The sequence below is a fragment of the Beta vulgaris genome, chromosome 3, assembly GCF_026745355.1.
Source record: "Beta vulgaris subsp. vulgaris cultivar EL10 chromosome 3, EL10.2, whole genome shotgun sequence".
Lineage (NCBI taxonomy): Eukaryota > Viridiplantae > Streptophyta > Magnoliopsida > Caryophyllales > Amaranthaceae > Beta > Beta vulgaris.
Window position 1 is genome coordinate 39,814,674 of NC_079204.1, and position 25,482 is coordinate 39,840,155.

Below are 25,482 nucleotides of genomic sequence, written 5' to 3' on the forward strand. Positions count from 1 at the left end.
TGATGCCATTCAAGATGGTTAATTTGAGCTCTTCATCTTATGTTCCAACATCGACTCAGCTTGTCGATGTCTTCACAAAAGCACTTGGCAAAGCTTCATTTGATACTCTAATGTCCAAATTGGCCATTTTTGAACCCCATGCTCCAACCAACTTGGGGGGGGGGGTGTTAAGTATATATTTTAGGCATAGAGTTTGGAAGATTGTTTCCAAAAAGATAGAGTTTCCTTAGTGATAGCTTTTGCTTAATATCACTGCATTGTACGATATATATCTCAAGAGAAATAAAAATCACCTCAAGCTTTTTTCCACAAATACAATCTTTTCACTTTTTTAAATAAGTATGAAATAACTTGTTTAACCACTAATAAATTGTAGCACATAGAAACCCCGTGACATTACGAGCCTAAATACTGTTACCAATGTAAACACCGTTAGAATTTTCTGATGAAGTCATAAATGTGATCTGTGACCACATCAGGCTTCTCTTGCTGCAAAAAATGCGCAACTCCTTCAAGTATCACCACTTCCTCCAAAAGTGGCACATCTTTTTTCATCCCCCCTTGATTAATATATTCCTTTACTCCAGGCATATGGTAAGCCAGATCCAAGTCTCCAACAACAAATTTCACTGGTACTTCTACCTGTGCTCCTGTCCATGGCGCTGTAAGTTCCCAATTTCTACAACCAAACATAAAGGAAATCAAGTCACTGCTCGATTGATAATAAGGGTTTCTTCATGTTTTGGCTCAGCAATTACAGTATATAAGAAACTTTTCTTAGTAATTAATAAGTATTTATGCGATTTAGGAAAAGGGATCTTTTTAATATTTGAAAATATTTTGATTATGTATAACACACGTTTCTTTTTCTTTTTTTATCTATATGAGCCACGAAGGCATCATAAAGAAAGAGAGGGGAGATTCAAACCAGTGATCTATCGTTCTGTGCACCTCAATCTTGACCACTAAGTCAAAACATCCTTGATTGTAACACACGTTTCTTTAATGAGTTCCTTGATTCCATATACACTTAAATTGTACGGCTTTTAAATTGTACACCTTAAACTCTAAACTACTCGTTGATCCGGGTAATGTCCCAGATTATTCATCAATGTAAATTTGAAGTTTAAATCAAATATTTGAGAGAAGTGGAAAAAAAGAAGTTATTGGCATTAAATTGTGCTCGTGAAACAATCTTTTGATTTCTTTTAAATTTTTAGCACGGTAAAATATACTCCTTCCATTTCCTAAAGATCTTCCTTGTTAATGTTACTACAGATACCAATGAAAATCAATTTGTGTGGGGGTGTGGGGTGCGTAAAATAGGAGAGAGAAAGGGGTTAAGATAAATAAACAAATAAAAAGGGGTTAAAGTAGGAGAGAGAAAGGGAGTAAAATTGAATTAATAGTGTAATGGTGGACCATATGATAAGGACATGAGAGGGTAAAAAGGAATAAAAAAAATCAAATAAAGAATAAAGTAAAAAAAGGAAGATTTTTTTAAAACACACTTAAACGGAAAGATGGAAGATCTTTAGGAAATAGAGGGAGTAATATGAATTATTGATCAATATAACCCTCGCTTTCAAGAGAATACATATATATAGCTTAAAAACTAATATGAACCCGGTGCACACTAATTAGTGTGCACCCGATCCATATCACGTGAGTTTATGATAGTGTATATTGATATGATATAGTGTATGTTAAAATGATATAGTGTATATTAAAATGATATAGTGTATGTTACAGTGTTATAGTGTATGTTAAAATGATATAGTGTATATTAAAATGATATAGTGTATGTTATAATGATATAGTGTATGTTAAAGTGATATAGTGTGTGTTAAAGTGGTATAATGTGTGTTAAAGTGATATAGTGTGTGTTAAAGTGATATAGGGTGTGTTAAAGTGATATAGGGTGTGTTAAAGTGATATAGTGTGTGTTAAAATGATATAGTGTATGTTAAAGTAATATAGTGTATGTTAAAAATGATATAGTATATGTTAAAGTGATATAGAGTGTGTTAAAGTGATATAGGGTGTGTTAAAGTGATATAGTGTATGTTATAATGATATAGTGTATGTTAAAATGATATAGTGTATGTTAAAATGATATAGTGTATGTTAAAGTGATATAACGGGTCACGTGCCTGGACCTGGTCCACACTATTTTTAGTGTGAACCGGGTCCACGCAAGTCGGATTGTATATATAGATATATAATTCATTACAAAAACTATAATACAATTTATTTTTGAAATTTAGGTTAATATGTAAGAATATTAATGATGCAATTAAATAGAGTGCATTAGTTGTTTTGATTAGATAGGTTACAAAAATTTTAAGATTTTTTATTCTAAGTATAAGATTACTGATACTAAAATTATGGTCAATTATACTTTGAGGGTTGATATAGTATGCGGTCAATAGTTATAATTTTAAGGTCATTAGTTTTATTTATTGTATGCATTAGTAAACATTGTTTTTGCATTGGTTATTTATGCGCGATACTAAAATTATGGTCAATGAAGAGAGAATTAGTTCGAAGTTATTTAAGAAAGAGAGAATTAGTTCGAGAAAGAGAGAATTAGTTCGAAGTTATTTACGAAAGAGAGAATTAGTTCGAAGTTATTTAAGAAAGAGAGAATTAGTTCGAAGTTATTTAAGAAAGAGATACTTATTTATGCGCGATACTAAAATTATGGTCAATAAAATGCATTTTAATATGATTTTTATGATATAACTAATATACTTCAGCGCTTCACTAATGTACTTCAACGCTTAACTAATGTACTTCAGCGCTTAGCTAATTTACCCAGAAGCAATTTAAGGCTAGCATAACTAATGGGTGCAAGCGCTTAACTAATTCTATTGCTGGTTTGATACATGGGCGTGATGTCAGCATGACATCAGCGGTCTCACGTTAACACTATAACGTGAGACCGTCTCTCCAAAATGGACTCTTCATAATATTATGTCTAGTGCAAAATTGGAAAATGAAAGTTATGGCATGATAAATCGTTTTAGAAAAACTTCAAAGGAATTGGGAGATAAAAAAATAATTTCAATGCAATTGGGGTAAGAGAATGTTGTTACTTAATAAGAGTGTTAGAGATCAAAAGGTTTGTCTATGTCTATATAATTACATATAATTATAAGACTTTATTATGTTTTACTATGAAACATTAAGCATTCAAATTATAGTGGACTAGTGGTTAAACTCTCACATTTCATTTCAAAGGTCACAATGTTCTTTTGAACAAAGATAATTTGATGAAAGTTTTGGTGTAATTGTTCAAAGTATTAGCATTAGCGAGCATCAAATGGCGCTAATCACTACAAGAGGAGAATCTAAACCATCAATTTTTCATATAAAATCTTACCCATTCAATTTTATTAATTACATGTATCAGAATAAAGAAAATATAATTAAATATAAGGTTTATACATATATTTCTATTGTGTAAGTGAGGGGGGAAGATGGTGTCCACATTACAAAAACTCTGATAGAACTTTGGTTCTCCACCAAATCAAAACCTTGCGAGTTGGGCCCAAAGAGGACAATATCTACTAGTAGGCTCCTGAACACATAGGGGTGTTACATACCCTTAATAAATTTAAATTGCCATATATATTATTTTATCTTTTCTTCTTTCTACTTGTCATATATATTGAACAATTTAACAATGAAATTAAATTTGAAATTTCAATGAAATATTAAATTAAAGGGAATGATTTCCTTTTATTACATATGTGTGTGTGAAAAATTATGAAAAAATATTGAATTACCAGTATATTTGACAGACACAATGAAAAGAAAAGATAAAAACTTGAATTTTATATTAATAATTATACTGATAATATTTTTAAAACTAAATGTTGATGATTGTTCAGTAAGTTCTATTATGTAAATCAGATTCTTCCACTTTATTAATACTCAACGATTGAACTTGATCCACAAATTCTCCCACTTTATTTGAGCACAAGTTTTCTTCTGAATGTTTTCTTCTCTCAATACAATATTTGAATAATGATAAACAAATAACTAAAAAAACCAATGAAACATTGAGTTAAGAAAATATATTTAAAAATATAAAAATAATTATAAATGTCTGTTCGAATCAAATTTTTTGTAACATTGATGAATAATCAATTGAAAAAAAAAGTGAATATGTTATGCACGCATAGCATGCAAAAATGCTAGTATATATAAAACGGAAATATATGTCATAAATTGATAACTTTATAAAATTCTAAGTTTAATTTATGCCACGAACTAAAAAATATACATAAAGTAATAAAAATATGGTTAAACTAATAAAAATATGTTTTAAATTATTACAAAAGTGTTATAAACTGAAACTCGTCTTAATCATTTCATCTCAACCAAGACGCTTTGTTAAGAGAGCCTTAAAGAGTCTGAGAGTTTTAGAATAAACACTCTCAAAACGAAAAAAGCTCCTAATATGAGGTTTGTCTTTAGAGGATTAGGTAGAAAATTGTTAAATTGTTTTTTTTGCCTCTAATAATAATACTAGACACATGTACTAAAATGTCTATAAACGTCATTTCACACAAACAAATGGTAATAATCGTTAAGCAATCAGTTAATTGTTACCAAATACGTCTATGAAAAAAAGTTGTGATATCAGCAGTTAAAGGTGCTCAACAAAAAGTTAAAACTTTAATAGCAAACTCTAATCTCTAATATCTAAACTTTAAACTGTATTTGGCAAGGGAAATAGTTTCCAACCAAACAACACCATTGTTACGGATCTATCGCTAGTTGGAGCTACCAAACACAATCATTAATATTGCAATATTGTGACAATTTTATCTTTACGTTCAAATATAGTTTAGAAACTATTTAATATCATTTTTTGATTGGAGTAATATATATATATCTTATTATGAATATATGAATAATATACATTTTCTAGGGCCTAGACAAACTAAAACCAGTACTCTTTTGGTTCCAAGTTGTATATATATGTAATATGCAGATGGGTTTTAACTAAAATGTCATGAGTAAGAGTTACTAATTATAAAAGAAAATTAATCAACGAAATAATACTTAGTGTAAGAAGGTGCAACATACAGGTTTAGAGCACGATAATAGTTCAACCCTCCAGTAAAGCCTGACTTCGTGAATTTGTCAACATAATAAGAAGATTCCTCTTGGGATAACCAATTGGGATAAGAAGCCATATCCGTGAAGGCTTTGCCTTTTGGCAACATCAAGGGTCCTGGGTCGCGAAATGAAAATATTTTCCTCAAGAGTTTGTCGGCTCCACCAGCTTCAGCAATTTCTGATTCTATTTCACCAGGTACCTATCCATAAAACGAGTGAAATCAGTGAATAGGTCCAGAAAGTAAACTTACTAAATAAAAAGTAACTACACAATGATTAATTTACTAGAATTGAAATGTACCTGAACAATCCAACAAAGAGGAAAAGAATTTTATCTACGTAGCGTATTACTATCATTTTCGGATGTCAATTAACATTTATTATGCTACATTAAATCGAACCTCAAAAGTCCAATTTGCACTTCAACATAAGGGCCCAATAGAAGTATAAACCCCATTAAGTGAAGTCAACATAGGTCAAAGTCAACAAAATTCAAAGGAAGGTCATCAAGATTATTAAGAGATGAAAGTCAAAGAATAACAATCCAAAGAAGATGATCAGAGGATGGTTCAACAAGAAGACAAACGTGCATTAGAGAACAACAATTATTCAGCGTCAGAAAACGGTTAAAGTTTAAATATGATTCAAACATTTTCCCTCCCTAGCATGCATGGAAGTTACATGTTATGATTCACTATAAATACAGAAACTATTATTAAGAAGAAAGACACACGATCCATTAAACTCTAGCATTTCTTAATTCTCTAGCGCAGCTTAGCAATAGCATAGCCTAACCCCCTTCTGGGGTTATAGTTTAGTTCCTTAGATTTAACTTAGGCATCGAAGCATTATCTGGCGCCATTAGGCAAGATCTCAAATTCTCCAATTGAAGCAAGGAACCATGAAGGTAACAACTTTTGTGTCTCCTCTTTATGTTGTCCAGACTGGCTTATCCCTTCCGTGTTGTAAATTCCATCTCTAAGTTTGTGGCATGTATGAGAATTTCATACTTTAATTAAAAGATTGATTACTATTTGCTCTATTTATTGCTTTTCGCCTGAGTTTAATTTATGTTGTAGTTTGATCATTAATTAAATTGCAATACAACAAGTTAGCTAGGTTTTATCTAATTAAAATCGGTAACCCCCAGCGACCAAACTATTGGGTGTCCATTGTCTTGTTTGCAAGGTTAACAAACTGATTTTGCACCAACAAGTTTTTTGGTGACCAAAGTGGGAAAAGAAGGTTCATAGTCAGATTATGAAAAATCTTCTTCAAATTTTCGAAAAAATAACTGTAAAAAGGTTTTTTTTGTTTTTACTAGACGGAAACACGTTCTAAGAAGAATAAACAAGGTGCTCACGGTGAATCAAATTTTCACAACATGAAAACTAGTTCTTGTGTCCCTCCAGAGACAAGGGTGCATGGTAATAACGGTAAAATAAGTCCACCATGGTCATGAGGAGTCGGTTGAGAGACCTCATCAAGGAATGGCTCATCTCCAAGTAGTGTTGGTCGTGGACTTATACACCAAACGTATGGAAAGTTCATGGAGGTAGTAAAGGAATTTACTATTAGAAGCCAGAGAGAGTCAGCGATAACAATTTGACTCTAACTACATAACTCTAGCCCATGAGTCTGCCGGACTCTTCACGGATAACCTCCAAAGGATAAGGGATGAAAATAGAGATATTAACTCTAGGAAATCGATAGGATCCTTGTGGATATAAATGATACAATCAGTGCAACTTTCATGGCAATGTCTAAGTCTCTTGCCACTGAAGGAGTTTCTCGCCTAGAACCACTAGTCGAAAAACACTACCAGTTAAATGAGAAACTAGTTAAGGCCTTACAAGAGGTTCCGTTAAATAGAGTAAGGGGAAGTTTTGGCACATCGCCAGACGTTCCTCCACTAGGTTACCCTCCAAGGGTACATTTCTCCCATCTTGAAACTAGGCGGGGTCCATTTATCCCAAGCAATTTACAAACTTCCACTCATGTGCATTATAAACAAGGGCAATACCCATAAACTATGGAGAGAGTAATCATGGAAATCTTTGGAGAAGTGATGGAATAGCAGCGGGAGTGGAGCCATGGCTGACACCAGGCGTCAGGACATCATCAACCTTCGCTTTCCATGGGTGGTGGACATGTTGGTGACAATAGACATCAAACTAGATCATCATAGGGAGGATAGAGGCAATCTACTTTATATACCTCCTAGGCAACCAACTATGGCTGGAACTCCTTATTAGGGGAATGTTCCAGGATTTCGTCACCCCCAAGCCCCATTTGCTCAAGCAACTGGTGCTTATTATCAAGGGATTCCCACAAATGGAAATACACCTTCGCCACAAATGGCACAAGGAGCAGCCAATTAATTATACCTTCATGCACAATCAGGAAACCCCTATGGGAGGTTATCAAAACCAACCTTTCAACCCTAATCCTAATCCTACATATGATCAGGCAGGAAAGCATGGGATATCGAAATATGGGATATCTAGAAAAGAAGGACCATTGGCAGCACACGTTGAGACACTAGTTCAATGATTAGTGGGTGATACCTCTAGGAGAAATCAGAGGTACGTAGGTCAAAAACCGTACCCTGAATGGATGGATAGAGCAAATTCATTTCCCAGGACTTAACATACATGACTTTACTTTGTTTTCGGGAAATGATAGAATTTTTGCTGAAGAACATTTAGTTAGGTTCAATTGTCAGTGTAGGTGTAGACACATAATCGTGTCTCCCCACTTGATACCCTATGATGACTAATACTCCGCTCCACCGGAACACCCCTTCCTTAGCCCCCTACCCCGAAATCCTCTCACTTTCCTTCTCTCTTTGTCTCCTAGCTTCATCCTTCTTCTTTACCTCCCAATTTCAAATCCTCCAACCCCTTTTGCGCTGGTTGCCTCTCTCTCTCTCCTCGTGGGTCCCTACTCTCGTGGTTCACATATCGTAGGGCGCAAAAGAGGAGGATTCTGGTAGGGTTTCCAATTTCGGTGGATAGGACGTAGGGGTGGTGGAGGAGGATTCTGATGGTTAGGGTGCAGGGCATAGGGGTGGGGGAGGAGGATTCCAGTGGGGTTTCCGGTGGGTAGGGCGTAAGGGTGGGTGAGGAGGATTCCGGTGGGTAGGGCGTATGGGTGGGGGCGGAGGAGGAACAAGAAAAGAAACCAATGTTTTGGATGGAAAAATAAGTCAACGCCGGAAAGTTAACAGTTTGGCCGAAAAATCATAATGTGGTGTTAAGTTACCAACGAAAGTATTTTAATTAGTCTTTCCCTCCAAAATTTTTTTTATGTGGTGTTTCCCCACAAAAATCCTATTTTAATTGGTCCTTCCTAACAAAAAAACCCCTAAAAATATTTGTCTTTTTATGTGTTTCCTAAACTAGTCTAGCTTAATTATTTTTAGGGTGCTTAAAACGTTATATGATTATTGTTTTGCATAAAATCTGTAATGAATCGGTATTTAGTAGAGGCCAGCAATAGGGAATGGGTATTTAGTAGAAATGAAAAATATGATTCAAACATTTTCCCTCCGCAGCATACATGGAAGTTACATGTTATGATTCTCTATAAATAGAGAAACTATTGTTAAGAAAAAAGACACACAATCCATCAAACTCTAGCATTTCTTAGTTCTCAAGCGTAGCTTAGCACTAGCATAGTCTAACCCCTTTTTGGGGTTAGAATATAGTTCATTAGATTTCGCTTAGGCATCTGGGTATGTTTTGGTGCAATTAGGCAAGATCTCAAATTCTCCAATTGAAACAAGGAACCATTGAGGTAATAACCTCCGTGTTTCCTCTTTAAGATGTTTAGCCTGGCTTATCCCTTATGTGTTGTGAAATCTATCACTAAGTTTGTGGCATGTATGGGAATTTCATACTTTAATTATAAAAGATTGATTACTGTTTGCTCTATTTATTGCTTTTCGTCTGAATTTAATTTATCTTGTAGTTTGATCATTAATTAAATTGCAATAGAGTACGTTAGCAAGACTTTATCTAATTAAAATCGGTGACCCCCAAGGATTAAGTCTCCCATGGCATTCAATACCAAACTATTGGATGTCTATTGACTTGCATGCAAGCTCAACGAGCTGATTTTGCACCAACAAAATGCAAAGGAGGTTACATACTAAAACTAATTGATAAGAGTTTGAGTAACTCCTTTAACTTATAATGTGGTATTTTTTTTATCATCATTCTCCAATGTAGGACAACTCACATGTGAACAACGTTTAACACACAACTAAATTAAAATGCACCTAATTACGTATATTGATATAGGAAGTAATCTATATTGTTTTTATTTTTTTGTTGCAATTTTCCTCTGAGTATTTATATACTCCATCCGTTCCAGGAAGAAGTACACAATATTTATGTGGCCAAAGATACAAAAATATGATAGTGTTTTGTAGTTTTTCATATGACAAACAAAAACATGTGGGACGAAGTGGAATTTTTTTATTGATTATAATTGTTATACCTATTGATATACTTCATTCGTTCTATAAAATACTTTCCCTTTGCAATTTTGTCACTACTCATAAGTAAAGAGTTCATTCGAAATTATTCTCTATATATGAAAAAAATCATAGTCATTTTGTGCTAACTTTGACTCATCTCAATGAGTAAATTAAGAATATAAAAGAAATAATAAATTTTATAGATAAGAAATTTAAGATACTAATTATTATATAAAATATACATACATTGGCATACTTGAAAACTGAAATAAGAAGACCTTTGTGGAACTGTTGGAGATCAGTTGACTTTCGAACTTGTTATCAATATTGATATACAGATAATACTCCATGCATCTCTTTTTGGGAGTAATTGTTATATACTCGTTTTACATCTACGGTCTCAAGAATAATACTTAACCATTACTTAGAATATTATGTACATATTATTGATATTTGTAAGTTGATATTATAAAAAGATAAGACAAATCTAATAAGATCTCATATATAATAAGAGTGTCTCTTATATCATACTAGTATATAAAAATGGTTATATTTTATAAATTTTGATCCTAAAAAAGCAAATATATATAACAAGTATACGCAAAGGAATTGCGTGACCAATTTTCTATCACCGTTCAATTTGAATTAGCAAAAGCAATGTCTCATTGTAGCTTTTCCATTCCTTGAATTACCGGACATGAACAGTTTTATTGCAGAATTATTAGTATTTTTTGGAATATACTAAACTATCTGAAACTTTTTTGAATGCTATTGCAGAAAAATATCTTATTGAAAAATTCATCAAATTAGAGGAGCTGCAAATTTAGAAAGACGCGAAAGCGAAGCCTATGGGGTCGCTTCTGTAAGTGGATAGCTAGCACTAAAAACCATCTTTAGACGTAAGTAATAAAGAACAAAATACTAAATATTTGAGCCATATAATTTCTCAATTTTGACACAAAGTACTTATTAGATCTAATATAAAGATTTTGATGTATCTAGACTAATACCAATCCAACTCATTTCACGAATAAAATGTGACCAATTAATCAATCAACAAAACAACTTATTACAAGTAACATCTTGTTCTCGCATCGAAATATATAAATGTTGATTGTTAGATGTGATCAATGAGAGAACCGGATATCCCACTCCAAGGCACGAAAACTACGCTTTCCTATTAGTTTAATTTCGCCCCTCTAGGATCACCGGGTTAATACGAAATAACTAATGAGATACAATGGAGAGAACAATCCACTTAGGTGATCTTCTAAGCGAATCAACAAGAACTTGTGTTTTGTGTTTGTGAAGAACACTCAAGAGAAGTTTGCAAGGTTTCTCTTAAATAAAGCAAGAATATTAGAGAGTATAGAAAATCTGATTTTTTTTCTAACTCTTTACTCATAGGAATTCCAAAGGTTATATAGGAAAATATCCCCTTCATAGACTAGAGTGGTTAATCACATAACCTCCATCTTAATCACTAATCAAAGACCTTTAATCCACTGATTTAAGGACCTTAAAAGTCATTAAAATGAAAACGTACACATCACAACGGCTAAAAAACCGTCAAGGCATCTTTTCGCGTTCCAAGGCAGAAGACAGGTCGCGACTGGCGAGGCCTAGGTCGCGACCCGCAACGGGTCTCGTGACCCGCGACCAGGTGCTTTTGCAACTTGATGTACTATAATCTTGTGCATACTAGACCTCCTCCTCTTCTAGTATAAAACCATATGAGTATCAAACCCATTACCCTATAAATGTTCCAACAATCCTCCTCCCATTTATAGGGTAATGTTGAAAAGTTTTCAACTTGCTATAAATCGCAAACACTCATGTTCATGCATCATGGAAATATCAACGATTGAATTTCCATTTAGTAAAAGTAACTTTTACAATAATTTGATCATAATGATAGACAAAGCTTTGAATCATATAACCATTACAAAATTATTGAATTACTAATACACACAAACATAAACTAGGTTCTTATTAAACCTCCGACACCTATGAAGCCTTGGTGTCCATATCCATTCATAAGCTTCCAAGTCAAGCCTTAGACTTGTGAAGCGGCCAAACTTCTAGTTATAATAGGTAAATCTTTGACATGCTCCTACAATTGAGAACTTTATCCAAGATTTATTAAGAATAAATTCAACCTTTTTAACATTGTAGCAACAAGCACTAACCTCGGGATGTATTAAACAAGTGCTCCCAACCTCTTAGAGAAGTACTATCCTCCTTGAATTTGAGATCTAACGTTGTATTAGACATCAAATAGAGTTTTCCTTCACCATAGGTTGATCAATAGGCTTAAGACCCATCCCTTTGTTCATTTTGTTCACTAGTTCCCTTGACAACGGTTTTGTAAACGTATCCGCCAAGTTCAAACTAGACCGAACAAAATTAATAGTTATACAACTATTCCTTATCATTTCCCGCACATAGCTATGTCTAACTCCAATGTGCCTTGACTTGCCATTGTAGACTTCACTATATGCTTTAGCTATGGTTGATGCACTATCACAATGGATAGCAAGAGGTGACAAGGTTTCACCCATAAGTCCACCTCACTCAACACATTCCTTAGCCATTCCGCTTCTTGGCAACAAGAAGCCAAAGCAATGAATTCCGATGCCATAGTGGAATCCGTTATACATGTTTGCTTCTTGGATGCCCATGAATAGACTACCTCCTCCAAGAAGAAACACCCAACCACTAGTGGATGAAATCTTCTCTTATTCGAAATCCAACTAGCATCCGAGTAACCTTCTAAATAGAAGGTTCTCTTTGTATGTTATGACATAATCCAAGGTCTTATTCAAGTACCTTAACACTCTTCTCAATGCTTGCCAATGCAACATACTAGGATTACTAGTATACCTCTGAGCTTGCCAATAGCAAAAGCTATATCCGGCCGAGTGCTAGTCATAGCATACATCAAGCTTCCAATTAAGCTTGCATACTCCAATTGTGAAATTGGAGTACCACTACTCGGAACCAAGTGAATACTAGGATCCATAGGAGTAGCAAAATGAGTCGAATTTGACTCATTATACCTCTTGACCACTTTCTCAATATAATGAGATTGTGATAAAGAAAACGACCCTTTCCCTCTTATTATTCTAATACCTAGAATAACATCCGCTTCACCCAAATCTTTCATGGAGAAGCTAGAAGAGAGAAAGACTTTGGTCTTTTCCACTTGTTCCAAATCAGTCCCAAAAATAAGCATATCATCAACATATAAGCAAATTATAACTCCTTTACCGTTATTATCAAATTTGCTATATACACACTTATCGGACTGATTTATTTTGAACCCACTAGACAACACAACTTCATCAAATTTTTGATGCCATTGCTTAGGTGCTTGTTTAAGACCATACAAAGATCTAACTAATTTGCAAACTTTAGTTTCTTGACCTTTGACCACAAACCCTTCAGGTTGATTCATGTACACTTCCTCCTCCAATTCACCATTAAGAAAAGCAGTTTTTACATCCATTTGGTGAATTACTAGACCATGAATCGCAGCTAATGCTATCAATAGTCTAATAGTAGCTATTCTAGCTACTGGAGCATAAGTATCAAAGTAATCGATACCATATCTTTGCCTAAAACCTTGGACCACTAACCGGGCCTTATGTTTTAGTATGGTTCCATCGATTTTCTTTTTCCTTACAAAAATCCATTTACAACCTAGGGGTTTGCAACCGGGGGGTAAATTAGCTAAAATCCAAGTAGGATTACCCATTATAGAATCCATTTCATCATTCACTGCCTCTTTCCAGAAAGCAGAATCATGAGACTTCATAGCCTCATCAAAGGTCCTAGGATCCTCCTCCATATTGTAACAATATGAAATTTGAGTCGAAATTGACTCCCTTGACCCTTCAACTAAATATAGTTGAAAATCCGGTCCAAAAGATTTCTCTTTTCTAATTCTTTTACTTTTCCTAATTTCCGGTGTTGTATATCATGATCATTGAAATGTCATCTACAACATTGGAACTAGTACTAGGTATCATGTCCTTTGGTCTTGGAATCGATGAGAATCATGTCTCATCAAATATTGCATCCCTTGACTCTATCACGGAGGAATAGAGACAAAGTCATTGGGCTCAATGACATAAAACCTATAGGCTTTGCTATGTACCGCATAGCCTATAAAAATGCAATCAATTCCTTTTTCACCTAAAGTTTTCCTTTTAGGTTCCGTCAATTTGACAATTGCCCTACAACCCCATACCTTAAGGTAATTGAGATTAGGCTTTTTATTACACCAAAGTTCATAAGGGGTAGTCTTATTTCTTTTATTAGGAACTCGATTTAAGATATATAACATGCATTAAAATTGCATCACCCCAAAAACCGTCATTAAGACCCGAATTAGAAAGCATGTATTAACCATTTCTTTTAGGACCCTATATTTCCTTTCGCTATACCATTACTTTGAGGTGAGTATGGGGGTGTTTCATGAATTACACAATGGAACTAAAATAACTGGATTATATATTCACCACCCCTATCCGTCGAAGTCTTTTAATCTTTTGATTAAGTTGGAGTTCCACTTTGGTTTTAAACGTTTTAAACTTTTCAAGTGCTTCATCTTTAGTAAATAATAAATATATGTAACAAACCTTGAAAAATCATCAATAAAAGTTACAACATATTTCTTATTTCCCAAAGAAGGTGAACTATGAAAGTCACACAAGTCACTATGCACCAATTCTAGCAATATCGTTTGTCTAGTCACACTAGGATAAGGATTTCTTGTAATTTTATTTAGCACGCAAGTATTACACTTCTCTAACTTTAATTCCACTAGTAGAATAAATGCTACTTGCTGCGGTTAAAAAGTACCCTATTGCTGCGGTTTGGGGCGCGCAACAATTAAGGGCGCAACAATAGGTATTAATTATATTGCTGCGGTTTTAAACCGTAGCAATATATACCAATATTGCTGCGGTTTTTTAGGCCAAACCGCAGCAATAGATATTTTTTTAATAATAAAAATACTGGTATATTGCTGCGGTTTCTTCCCCGAAACCGCAGCAATATATGCATGGCAGGTAAAAAAAAAATTTTTTTTTCATTACTCAAGGCCCATAAAGATCTTACCCACAAAGATCTGTTAACTCATAGGTAAAAACAAAAGCTTTATCAGCTTATATGAGAGGAAAATACAGAGATATTCAAGAGAAAGTTTATGAATATTTTAACTCACGCAATATTTACAATTACTGAATTACAGATCTAAAAAAAATACAATTACTGAATTACAGATAATTAACAAAAAAAAAAAACAAAAAGAAAAGTGTGAACGACTTTGACGCAAACCAAGATTTTAAACCCAAGCCATCCGACAAAACTGAACAGCATGACCTTTGCTTCTCATCCATGGTGGTGGCGCGATTCACGAGCGACAAAGGCCGGCGAAATCCAGCGAGCCACGAACGACGAAGGCCGACGACCACCAGCCACGAACGACGCTCGCTCGCCCAGCACTCGAACACGATGCTCGCCTTCACACCCTCGCTCGCACGCACCACCTTCGTCGGACTGCTTCGAACGACCACGCACATATAGAGAGGAGAGAAGACGGTTTAACGCGGCAGAGAAGCACCGCACCTTCGTCGGTCTGCTTCGAACGAACACGATGCTTCGAACCCAGAACTCGGGGAAGAATTATACAGCAAAAACAAGAATGGACCGATAATTGCTTCGAAGGCGACGAGAGAGAACGATAGAGAGGAGAGAAGACGGTTTAAGGAGAGAGAGAGGGCGACCAAAGAGAGAGGGCGAAAACCCTAGTGAGGAGAGAGATGGGGAGAATGAGGAGAAACGGCTGAGGACAGGTAATGAGAGTGAGAGAGGGAAACAAACCCTAACTAGGCCGAAATATATTTAAAACAACATATACAGCTAATATTGTTGCGGTTGCCACGTAGGACCGCAGCAATATATTAAAAAAATAGTTTTTTAATATATTGTTGCGGTCCTACGTGGAAACCGCAGCAATATTAGCTGTTATGGGCCCCACATGTTTTTCAAAATTTATCCGTTGAACAATATTGCTGCGATTTTTGGTGGGAACCGCAACAATATGTCATTTTCTATTTTTTATTTCTTTTTGCGTGTTATATTGCTGCGTATAGGTAAAACCGCAGCAATATCAGCGCAGCAAATAGCATTTATTCTACTAGTGTTCGAAAGGAGGTATCAAACCCATTTTAGACATGTCATATAATCTACGATAGTTTACATGACATAAACGATTGTGCCATAGAGAAGAAACATCAAGCATGTAAATAGAACTAGTATCAATTTTATTATCAATACTAAATTTAAACATTCCATTACAAAAGAAACCTTGTCCAACAAAAATACCACCCTTGGAAATTACAAACTTATCCGACTCAAAAACAACTTTAAAACCATACTTATTCAAAAGACCTCCGACACAAGATTCTTCCTAACTTCTGGTACATAAACAATATCCCGGAGAGTTAAAGTCTTTCCGAAGTTAACAACAATTTACTTGGCCTATTCCTTTAGCCTTTACCGTAGAATCATTCCCCATATACAAGATTGGACCATCATCCAAATCTTTCAAAGACTTGAAGAAATCCTTGTTATTGCACACATGTCTAGAGGCTCCTGAATCTATCCACCAAAATCATCAACCTGCACACACAAAACTCATAAATCATAGCAACAAAATGCATTTCTTCAAATACATTTACATGTGCAATTTTACCTTGGGTTTGAACAACACTAGGTTGTTCATTCTTTAATTTGTCTTCTTCTTGTTCTTAGAAGGACAATCCCTCTTAAGATGAGAACCATTGCATATCCAACAAGGAGGTCTTCCTCTTCTTGTTTGCAACATTGGTTTTGTTATAGTTGTTGTTGTTGGATTTCTTGGTCTTATTAGACCCACCAACCTCTACCAAATTCACGGTAGATTTAGGAATACTAGGAGTAGTATCCTTAACCCCATCTTGAGCCCGGATCCCCTCTTCAATACGAAGATGAGTTCCTAATTTCTCCATGGACATGTCTTCCTTTCTATGTTTCAATAGATGTTTTGTATCTTTCCAAGAATTTGGTAATTTGTCAATGATTGAGGCAACCGCAATTGCCTCATCCATCACCATACCATGTGATCTTATTTGGTTCAAAATGTGATGAACCTCATAGAATTGCTCCATAATAGGTCGATCATTAGTCATTTTAAATGAATTAAAATTACTGACAAAAAATTCTTACTTGAAGCATCTTCCGAAATATACTTGGCCACAAGAGCATCCCAAAGTTCCTTTGCACTCTCCACATTTTGGTAGAGATCGTACAAAGGGTCGGTAAGAGAGTTGAGAATGTGACCCCGGCAAATGTAGTCATCATTCTCCCACTTTGTCCTCTTCCTGTGGTCTCCACGGCTCTTCCTCTCCATCTTCGGGAATGGTGGCATGGGTGTTGAAAGAACATACACCACATTCAAATGGTCAACAAGAAGTGCATCTTCTTTTGCCATCTTCGATAACCCACCCTCTCAAACTTATCCAACTTTTGGAAGTTCATAGTCATGTCCTTGAGTGATTGAGCCATATCCGAAAAGAAAAGAAAAGAAAATTAAGCTAATAGCTTGTTAGATGCGATCAATGAGAGAACCGGATATCCCACTCCAAGGCACGGAAACTACGCTTTCCTATTAGTTTAATTTCGCCCTTCTAGGATCACCGGGTTACCACGAAATAACTAATGAGATACAATGGAGAGAACAATCCACTTAGATGATCTTCTAAGCGAATCAACAAGAACTTGTGTTTTGTGTTTGTGAGGAACATTCAAGAGAAGTTTGCAAGGTTTCTATTAAGCAAAGCAAGAATATTAGAGAGTATAGAAAACCTGATTTTCTTCTAACTCTTGACTCATAGGAATTCCAAAGGTTATATAGGAAAATATCCCCTTCATAGACTAGAGTGGTTAATCACATAACCCCCATCTTAATCACTAATCAAAGACCTTTAATCCACTGATTTAAAGACCTTAAAAGTCATTAAAATGAAAACGTACACATCACAACGGCTAAAAAACCGTCAAGACATCTTTTCGCGTTCCAAGGCAGAAGATAGGTCGCGACTCGCGAAGAAGCTCGCGAGTCGCGAGGCCCAGGTTGCGACCCGCGATGCCTGTCGTGACTCGCGACGGGTGTCGTGACCCGCGACCAGTCTTCTGTCTCCCTTGATTATTCCACGTGCTTTTGCCACTTGATGTACTCTAATCATTTGCATACTAGACCTCCTCCTCTTCTAGTATAAAACCATATGAGTATCAAATCCATTATCCTATAAATGTTCCAACATTGACTAATCCTTTTCGAGCCTGTTTATTCTTCTTCATTTCCGGATTCTTTTAGTTTGTTTCCTAGAGTAGGAATCCAGAATTTCAGACCAATCAAATAATATTTTGTGGTTCTCGTGTGACTCATGTCACAAAAGTCTCAATGAACACTTATGAACACGTGCTAAAAAACCACAATGTGAAGTATTCACCACGCGGGCAGAGAATTAGTGATAATAACGAAATAGTCAAAAGTGAACTGTAAATTATCGGCCAAACTACCAATTGGTACTAAGAAGTAGATAATTCACGTCTTTGTCAAATTAGTATAGAGAAGTTATGAGCAAGATGGCGAAATATTGATGAAAAAGGGAGCAATTTAATAAATTGATATCAAAAACTATTATGATATTCCTTCAATTTTTTTTTTAATTTACACTTTCTTTTTTTAGTATGTTTCTTTTTAATATATACATTATTGTTTTTTCTATTTTTAGTAACATATCACTTTTATTTTCTCCTCCTGTTTTACTCATGTCATTTACTTTTTTAATATTTTAACTCACTCTTTTTTTTTCTCACTCACTTTTCAGTTTCTCTTTCTACCTTTTAGTTTCTCTCTCATACTTTTGTACTTCCTCTTTGATTCTCCCCCAAAGTGAAGTGAGTAAATTAAAATGAAACAGAGAGAGTATTATATAAGCCTAAATTATAACTGAGTAAATACTTTCTCCATCTGAATAAAACTTAGATGTAATTTTAAAACATTAATGTAAACATCATCTTTTCAACCTTTTCTACATTTTTAACTCATTATTTTTCCGTTAATCCATTATCATTATTATCGTGTTATTTTCTCAGTAGAAACTGAAAAGAAGACTAAAGAATCAAAACTGACTTAGTTAGTTGGAGTCCTTATTTTCATCCCTCGTGATCATAGTTCGATTCTTGCCTATTATGAAATAGGATTTTCAAGCCCCAGACTTGTACAAGGAATATTTGTTTTACCTAAAAAAGAAAAAGATAGGGAACATAAAATACAATAAGATTTAAAATTGTTTTTAATTATCTAAGTACAAGATTAAGTTAAATTCAACAAGGAAAAGTTGAATTCAGGAAAAATTTAAACCGATATGATATCATAACTGATTTTTATACGATTTTAACAAAGTACCCTTATTTTTATACCAATAAATCGCCTATAGTAAAAAAAAAAAAAAAAAAAACTCATACCAATAGGTCAAAAGCCCCCTTTAATTTTACCAATCTGGCAATTGCCGAAAATTGTTTATTTTTCATTTTACGAAGAGCCGGAAATTGTCATAGACTCATATGCCTCATAAGTCATATCTCATGTATATTATCAAAAACAATAGTAGAACTGCAATAAAACTGACCTGAAAGCGACAAATGTAATAATCTGGACCATAAGCAGCACAAAGCATATCTAGCAGCTTCATGTTGGGGTTCCTGGGCGAGAAAGCCACGCTCATGCTAACAAACGCCTTAACGCGATCAGGCCGAAAGAGGCACAACCACCAACCAATCACGGCGCCCCAGTCGTGTCCCACCACGAAAACCTGATCGACACCAAGCTCGTCGATCAGGGCTACCAAATCCCCTACGATGTGCACGTAAGTGTATTTACGGGCATCAGATGGGGCTTCGGTGTCGCCGTAGCCCCTCATATCGGGAGCTACGGCGCGGTAACCGAGGGCCGAGAGGGATAGGATTTGGTGTCTCCAGGAGTACCATAGTTCGGGGAAGCCGTGAATGAATAGTACTACTGGGGAACCCTCATCTCCTTTTTCTACTACGTGCATGTTTATGCCATTGACGTGAAGTGAGCGGTGTTTTATGCCGTCAGAAGTGGCCATTTCTCTCTGTTTTAGCAGATTCTGCAGGGGTCTTGTAGGATATATTTGAGTTGGAAAAAGCGAGAAATGGGTTTTATGTTGATTCATTACTGATGTGTATATGAGAAAGAGAAGTAATTGCGTCCTCATGAAAAAGGGCCCACCTAACCTTTGCTTTCTCAAAATGGTTGGTTGTGGATTTAGTTTTACAAACTTCTTTTCTTTTTAAAATAGGTTGTCTTTTCGATGTTAGCTAACTTAGGATGCGTTCTGCTCAACTTAAAAAATTAAGTTTCAGGTCCAATAAGTTCAGATAAGTTGTAATAAGGTCTAATAAGGGCAATAAGTTCTAATAAAGTCTAATAAGGTCCAATAAATTTCAATCAGATGCAATAAGTTTCAATCAGGTGCAATAAGTTCCAATCACGTGCAATAAGTTCCAATCAGGTCTAATAAGGTCTAATAAGGTCCAATAAGTTCTAATCAGGTCTAATAAGGTCCAATAAAGTCCAAATAGTCAATGTTTAATAAATATTTGTATTATTGTCCATTATTTTGTTATTCATAATTTCATATCACTATTAGCTGATTATGTTATTATTAGAATTTTAATTAAAGTACCACAATGATTATATCGCATTATACTTGTATTAGTGTCTATTATTTGATTATTTATTTGTATTATGTCTATTATTTTATTACTCATTTGTATTATGTCTATTATTTTATTATTCATATTACTATTAGATGATTATGTTATTATTAGAATTTTTATTGAAGTACCAAGTATAGTATTATACTTGTATTACTGTCTATTATTTGATTATTCATATTGCTATTAAATAATATCATAATCATGGTCAAATAATTAAGGTTAACAATAATAATTATAATTATAATTACAATATTTTGCAATTCGTCTTTCGATAACTAGAGATAACATGTTTTCGTTACTAATAACAATGAAAGATTTAAATGCTATCAATTGATTGCTTCATTATCATCATTGGATTATCTTACTCAATCGAGGACCCAGAAAAATCGCTCCGTGAATTGTTCTCGACCCGAAACCGCAACCTCAAAGAACACTATTTTCCTCTTAGCACGAAAAAAAATCCGAGAGGTGTTGAAGGTGGATGAGTGAAAATTGATGGGTGATTATGGTTGGTGACTTCGTATTTGTATCTCTAATGGAGTATTGGAGAAAAGCAAAATTAAAGAAAAAACAGAAGGAAGAAAGGAGAAGAAAGAAGAAGAAATGAATGAAGCAATGTCATGCAAAGCTACGGTGATTTTGACCATTTTTTTTCTCTTTCTTTTTGTTTTCTTTTTATCTTCTAGTACATTCACATAAATGAAAGGAGAAGAAATGAAGGAAGGGGCTAATGCTATCTACTTACCTTCACATTAATGAAAGTGAAGTGAGAATTTTTTATATGTGCCAATTATAACTTGTTAGCAATAAATGTCAATCAATTTTTGATTTTCTACTAGTGTTTTATAAAATTAAAACAAGACTATTAGATATATTAGTGATGAAAGTTATGTATAGGCAAATATATAAATAGTAAATTTTTTGTTAAATTAATTATCATAAGAGATAATTAATAATCATTATTTTTCAAAGGACGAATTATAATAATTATTACTCCATAAAAAATTTTGAGGGGTAGTATTTACGTTAGTGGTAATATTTATGTTATTCATGGTCAATGTTTTTGTCTAATAAGGTCAAATAAGTTTCAATCAGATCCAATAAGGTCTAATAAGTTTCAATCAGGTCCAATAAGGTTTCATAAGTTTCAATCAGGGCCAATAAGGTCTAATAAGTTTCAATAAGGTCAATAAGTTCCAATAAGGTCCAATAAGTTCCAACCAGGTTCAATCAGGTCCAATAAGTTGAATCAGGTCCAATCAGATTTTACAAGTTCCAATAAGTACAGTTCAGGTTCAATAAGTTCAGTTTAGATAAGGTCCAATAAGTTAAATAGAACGCACCCTAAGGGTGCGTTCTATTCAACTTATTGGCCCTGAACTTATTGGACCTTATCTGAACTGAACTTATTGAACCTGAACTGAACTTATTGGAACTTATTAAACCTGATTGGACCTGATTCAACTTATTGGACCTGATTGAACCTGCTTGGAACTTATTGGACCTTATTGGAACTTATTGACCTTATTGAAACTTATTAGACCTTATTGGCCCTGATTGAAAATTATTAGACCTTATTGGACCTGATTGAAACTTATTAGACCTTATTGGACCTGATTGAAACTTATTTGACCTTAATAGACAAAAACATTGACCATGAATAACATAAATTTTACCATTAACGTAAATACCACCCCTCAAAATTTTTTATGGAGTAATATATTATAATTCGTCCTTTAAAAAATAATGGTTATTAATTATCTCTTATGATAATTAATTTAACAATAATATTTACTATTTATATATTTACCTATACATAACTTTCACCACTAATATACTCCTATCTAATAGTCTTGTTTTAATACATAACTTTCACCACTAAAACATGTTATCTCTAGTTATTTAAAGATGAATTGCAAAATATTGTAATTATAATAATTATTATTATTGTTAACCTTAATTATTTGACCATGATTATAATATTATTTAATAGCAATATGAATAATCAAATAATAGATAATAATACAAGTATAATACTATACATTGTGGTACTTTAATCAAAAAATTCTAATAATAACATAATCAGCTAATAGTAATATGAATAATAAAATAATAGACATAATAGAAATAAATAATAAAATAATAGACACTAATACAAGTATAATACTATATAATCATTGTGGTTCTTTAATTAAAATTACGGTTTTTTCACCATATACCCCTGACAAATATTTTTTTGCACCATATACCCTTTCGACTTTTGAAATTCACCATATACCCCTCACTTTTGAAAAAATACATCCAGTTACCCTTAATGACTAACGGCGATAAACTCTGTTAGTTATAACCCCTAATCACCCTCTAATCCTACTTAACTAACCTAAATCTAACCCTAACCCAAACCCTAATACTCTATCCCTAATACCCTAACCCTAACCCTAACCCTAACCCCATCCTCCACTCCCACCCCCACCCCACCCCCACCCCACCCCCACCCCCACCAACCATGCAGTCCCCCTCCCCACCACCCCTGAACCCCCCCCCCTCCGCACCCGCAGCGCCGCGCCTCCCCTTCCGCCGTCCATAGCACCGCAACCCCCTCTACCTTCCGACACCCCGCAACAGTCCCACTCCCACCCCCCACTCCAGTTACCCCACACTGCAATCCCACCCCCCCCCCCTCGCAAAATTGCTTTCGGCCTGAAATCTGGCTTTTATCAGGGATGGTGCGACATTTTTCAGGGAGGTACGATGTTGGTGCGAGGTTTTCGGGGTGGTGCGAAGGGTTTTCGGGTTGGTGCGAGGATTTTTAGGGGAGGTGCGAGGATTTTTAGGGGAGGTGCGAGGGTTTTAAGAGTGGTGTGAGGTGGTGCGATAATTTTAGTGGTGCTGCGAGGGTGGTGTGGGGCTTGTGCAACGGTTTTAGAGCAGAGAATCTGGTGGGGTGGGGTCGGCGAAAATCCGATCAGGGTGGGAATAGGGGTCAGGTGCGAAAATCTGGTGGGGTGGGGTTGGTGCGAAAATCCGGTCAGGGTGGGGGTAGGGTCAGGTGCAAAAATCCGGTGGGGTAAGGATGGGGGTCAGGGGAGTGGGGAAGGGGTTGCTGGGGAGTGGGGAGGGGGTTGTTGGGGAGTGGGGAGGGGGTGGTGGTGAGGAGGTGGTAGTGGTGGTGAGGGGGTGATGTGGCAGTGGGGGTAAGGTGAAGGGGTGATGTGGCAGTGGGGGTGATGTGGCAGTAGGGGTAAGGGGTGGGGTGATGGGGCAGTGGGGGTTAGGGTTAGGGTTTAGTTTAGATTAGTTAATTAGGGTTAGAGGGGATTAGTGGTTAATGACTAACGGAAGTCTAATGCCGTTAGTCAAAAGGGTAAGTTGATGTATTTTTCAAAATGTGGGGTATATGATGAATTTGGAAAGTTGAAAGGGTATACAGCGCAAAAAAATATTTGTCGGGGGTATATGGTGAAAAAACCGTTTTATAATAATAACATAATCAGCTAATAGTGATATGAAATTATGAATAACAAAATAATGGATAATAATACAAATATTTATTAAACATTGACTATTTGGACCTTATTAGACCTGATTGGAACTTATTGGACCTTATTAGACCTGATTGGAACTTATTGCACCTGATTGGAACTTATTGCACCTGATTGGAACTTATTGGACCTTATTAGACCTTATTGGAACTTATTGCCCTTATTGGACCTTATTGCAACTTATCTGAACTTATCTGAACTTATTGGACCTGAAACTTAACTTTTTAAGTTGAACAGAACGCGCCCTTAGGGTGCGTTCTATTCAACTTATTGGCCCTGAACTTATTGGACCTTATCTGAACTGAACTTATTGAACCTGAACTAAACTTATTGGAACTTATTAAACCTGATTGGACCTGATTCAACTTATTGGACCTGATTGAACCTGATTGGAACTTATTGGATCTTATTGGAACTTATTGACCTTATTGAAACTTATTAGACCTTATTGGCCCTGATTGAAACTTATTAGACCTTATTGGACCTGATTGAAACTTATTAGACCTTATTGGACCTGATTGAAACTTATTTGACCTTATTAGACAAAAACATTGACCATGAATAACATAAATATTACCACTAACGTAAATACTGTCAAAGGACCAACTCAACCAAAAGCTTAAGCTGATGGTTGAAGCCCTAGGAATAGATTTATACTCTATCAAATACTACCCCTCAAAATTTTTTATGGAGTAATAATTATTATAATTCGTCCTTTAAAAAATAATGATTATTAATTATCTCTTATGATAATTAATTTAACAAAAACATTTACTATTTATATATTTGCCTATACATAACTTTCATCACTAATATATCTAATAGTCTTGTTTTAATTTTATAAAACACTAGTAGAAAATCAAAAATTGATTGACATTTATTGCTAACAAGTTATAATTGGCACATATAAAAAATTCTCACTTCACTTTCATTAATGTGAAGGTAAGTAGATAGCATTAACATTTATTGCTAACAAGTATAATACTATACATTGTGGTACTTTCATAAAAAGTTCTAATAATAACATAATCAGCTAATAGTAATATTATGAATAATAAAATAATAGACATAATACAAATAAATAAAAAAATAATAGACATAATACAAATAAATAATAAAATAATAGACACTATACAAGTACAATACTATATAATCATTGTGGTACTTCAATTAAAATTCTAATAATAACATAATCCGCTAATAGTAGTGATATGAAATTATGAATAACAAAATAATGGACAATAATACAAATGTTTATTAAACATTAACTATTTGGACCTTATTAGACCTGATTGGAACTTATTGGACCTTATTAGACCTGATTGGAACTTATTGCACCTGATTGGAACTTATTGCACCTGATTGGAACTTATTGCACCTGATTGTAACTTATTGCACCTGATTGTAACTTATTGGACCTTATTAGACCTTATTGGAACTTATTGCACTTATTAGACCTTATCG

The 25,482-nt window shown here is 34.7% G+C and overlaps 1 protein-coding gene across 1 annotated transcript; it reads right to left on the minus strand.

Moving 5' to 3' along the window:
* Window positions 1-273: 273 nt before the first annotated feature.
* On the minus strand, window positions 274-19,927 carry LOC104906527 (uncharacterized). The gene is made up of 3 exons (XM_010695292.4): window positions 19,363-19,927; window positions 5,101-5,333; window positions 274-679 (listed from the first exon to the last, which is right to left on the minus strand). Exons 1-3 carry the CDS (start codon window positions 19,840-19,842, stop codon window positions 433-435), a joined length of 960 nt encoding a protein of 319 aa, XP_010693594.3. The 5' UTR covers window positions 19,843-19,927; the 3' UTR covers window positions 274-432.
* Window positions 19,928-25,482: the final 5,555 nt, after the last annotated feature.

Bases quoted from the DNA above. Each gene is read 5' to 3' on its own strand.
- LOC104906527 (XM_010695292.4), bottom strand. From the start codon at position 19,842: ATGGCCACTTCTGACGGCATAAAACACCGCTCACTTCACGTCAATGGC. The intron at 5,334-19,362 runs GTCAGTTTTATT...TTTTATGGATAG, and splicing joins ATTACATTTGTCGCTTTCAG to GTACCTGGTGAAATAGAATC. The intron at 680-5,100 runs GTATGTTGCACC...GTTTGGTTGTAG, and splicing joins TATTATCGTGCTCTAAACCT to AAATTGGGAACTTACAGCGC.